Here is a 2,714-nt window from a genome sequence, read left to right as displayed (position 1 = left end):
GAAATATCCAAGATGAAACCTGAGAAACCTTAGAAAATTAAGTAAATTGCCTCAGCAGAGGACAGTATGCAGTACCTGTCACCCTAGATAGGAGACACAGTATTCTATCAATAATTCTTGTTCTCAAAAGTGACCAATTAGAAGTCTCTAGGGAGCCCAGCTGTGCATAACATTTCCTTTCTATTCCTTCTACTTATAACAAGCTCTGAGAGAACACTGTTCCCTGCCTAGGGACATCATGCTAGTGACCAAATTCTTGTGGGGAAATCATCAAACACGTATTAGACTTGTGTTTTTGGAGACTTTCATTCTCGATATAGTCCAACAGAGATGGTTTCTGCACTACGTTCTGTGGGATTACAAAGGAGAAAGCCATGTGGAAGAAAGGCCAGATGCACAGCAGAGAGGTGAGCAGCATGCTGGAATGTTTCTTAGGCTGCTCTGCAGGTCCTGAAGCATGAAGGAGAGTGAGGTACTCAGTGCATGCAGATCTTGGCCATGACAGTGTGGGACAGACACATATTCCAGCCTGCTGCCAGCAACTGGACCCTCAGATGAGATGAAAGAATGATAAAGTTGCAATGAGTTAAGGGGCTAGTGTAGTGTGTCTGGATCATTCTTCCTAGTTGGTTTATGCTGTGAGAACTGCCATCAGTATCTTCTTATGTGCTAAGATAGAGCCCAGAAGAACAAGCTTATGTCATTGGTTTACCCTGTACTGGTAAGGTCCTTTGTGATGGCCATCTCAGAGCCTTTATGTTATGTGGCCATTTTGAAACAGATCTAAGAGCTACTCTGCCCTTATGTGCCCCATATGTCATTATGACCACGTGAAGAATGAGAGTGCAGTGTCAATGGAGTGAAGCTCTCACATAGGTTTGGAGACTGTCAGTTGGACGTTTTCTCCTACAAGAATACTACTTCAGCAAGTTGAGGTCTTTGTCACCAAGCCTGAGGCCATGAATTTGATCTCCAGGACCCAGAGGATGCAAGAAGAAACTGACTCCTGCAAATCATCCTCTTACACCCACATACATTACCCCCCACAGTTATAATAACATTAAGTAAGTATAAATAGGACAAATTAAAGATACTTTGTCATAATATTGAGAAGCAGCAGGAAGTTTTGGATTCCAGTGAGTCCCAGTTATAATACAGGCTTTAATATCTCTGACACTCTGAAGGTTTTGATCTCTTCTGGTGAAACAGGGGTGGCAAGAACCTATTACTCAATATTGTGGGGACAGAGAGGAACACTGATGTCAGTTGGCCAGTATAGTAGTGTAAGTGGTGACGGTAATAATAGCAATATCTGGACCAAAGAATAATATGCAATAATTGTGTACTATAGTTAAACTTAGGAACACACTGGCTCATGTCAAAAGTAAAGCAAATAGCATGCGACGTTATATTTTGTCTTCACCACACCTTGAACTGAATGACCTGGTTGTGTGCACTGTGAGAACACCTCTGCTCTCCGTGATCTCTTTACCGTAAGTCGTCTTACACAGCAGGGATGAGAAACGGGACAACTGTCCAGGAATTTATCCTGGAGGGATTTCCTGCTGTCCAGCACCTGGGCAGGCTTCTCTTCTCACTGAACCTGCTGGCAAACCTGACCTCCATCACCGGAAATGTCGTCATTGTCTCCATTGTCTGCACCAGTGCCCATCTGAAAAGCCCCATGTACTTTTTCCTCGGTGTTTTCTCCTTCGCGGAGTCTTGTTTTACGAGCGCTGTTATTCCCAAATTGTTGGCTATCTTTCTTTTAGGGAAACAAACAATTTCCTTTGTCGCTTGTTTCATACAAGCCTTCGTCACTCTATTTATCGGGGCATTTGGTTCTCTTCTCATGGCTGTGATGTCAGTGGACAGGTGTGTAGCTATTTGCAAGCCTCTGCATTATCCCACCATCATGGACCTGAGGACCTGCGTCCTCCTCATCATGGCCAGCCTTGCTGTGACCTTCACCCTGATCACGTGGCTAGTAGTGAAGGTTTCTCAGTTATCCTTCTGCGGCCCCCGCCTCATCCCACACTTCTTCTGTGACCTCAGCCCTCTGATCCACCTCTCCTGCTCTGACACCAGATCTGCTGAAGCTCTGACGTTTGCCGTTGCTTTGATTATCCTTCTCTCGTCTCTCATCATAACCACCATCGCATACAGCAACATAGTAGTCATAATAGTGCGTCTCCCATCCGCCAAGGAGAGACAGAAAGCTTTCTCCACCTGCTCATCCCACCTCATGGTCCTCTCTCTGATGTACGGCAGCTGTGTATTTATATATGTGAAACCAAGGCAAACCAGCAGGCTTGAATCCAACAGAGAGGCTGCTCTCGTAAACATGGTAGTGACACCGCTTCTGAATCCTGTCATCTACACCCTGCGCAACAAGCAGGTCCACCAGGCTCTGAGGGAGACTCTTTGCAGAAAAAAATTATCGGGGTAGAAAAGCTTCACATGTTCTCGGAGTGGAAAACCTCAGAAATTATGCTTTCTCCATTTTAATCAATGCCTCGGCCCTTGAGAGTTCGAGTTCACAATCCTTCCTTATAAATAGCTCCACAAAATGCAGAATTTGTCACCTCGTAAAATACATTTTAATGCAGTGTGTGTGTGTGTATGCGCGCGTGTGTGTGTGTGTGTATGTGTGTGTGTGTGTGTGTGTGTGCCTGTTCCACATATTTTTGGCAATCAATTTTATTTTGTTTGTT

The 2,714-nt window shown here is 44.7% G+C and overlaps 1 protein-coding gene across 1 annotated transcript; it reads left to right on the top strand.

The window, feature by feature from the left end:
- The first annotated feature begins 1,516 nt into the window (after positions 1-1,516).
- On the top strand, positions 1,517-2,449 carry Or6d15b (olfactory receptor family 6 subfamily D member 15B). The gene is given in 1 exon segment (NM_001000898.1): positions 1,517-2,449. A coding segment is annotated over 1 exon segment (933 nt).
- Positions 2,450-2,714: the final 265 nt, after the last annotated feature.

Source organism: Rattus norvegicus, chromosome 4 (assembly GCF_021556685.1).
Source record: "Rattus norvegicus strain SHRSP/BbbUtx chromosome 4, alternate assembly SHRSP_T2T, whole genome shotgun sequence".
NCBI lineage: Eukaryota > Metazoa > Chordata > Mammalia > Rodentia > Muridae > Rattus > Rattus norvegicus.
Note: the sequence above shows the minus strand (reverse complement) of the source record. Positions and strands in the feature narration are given on the sequence as shown.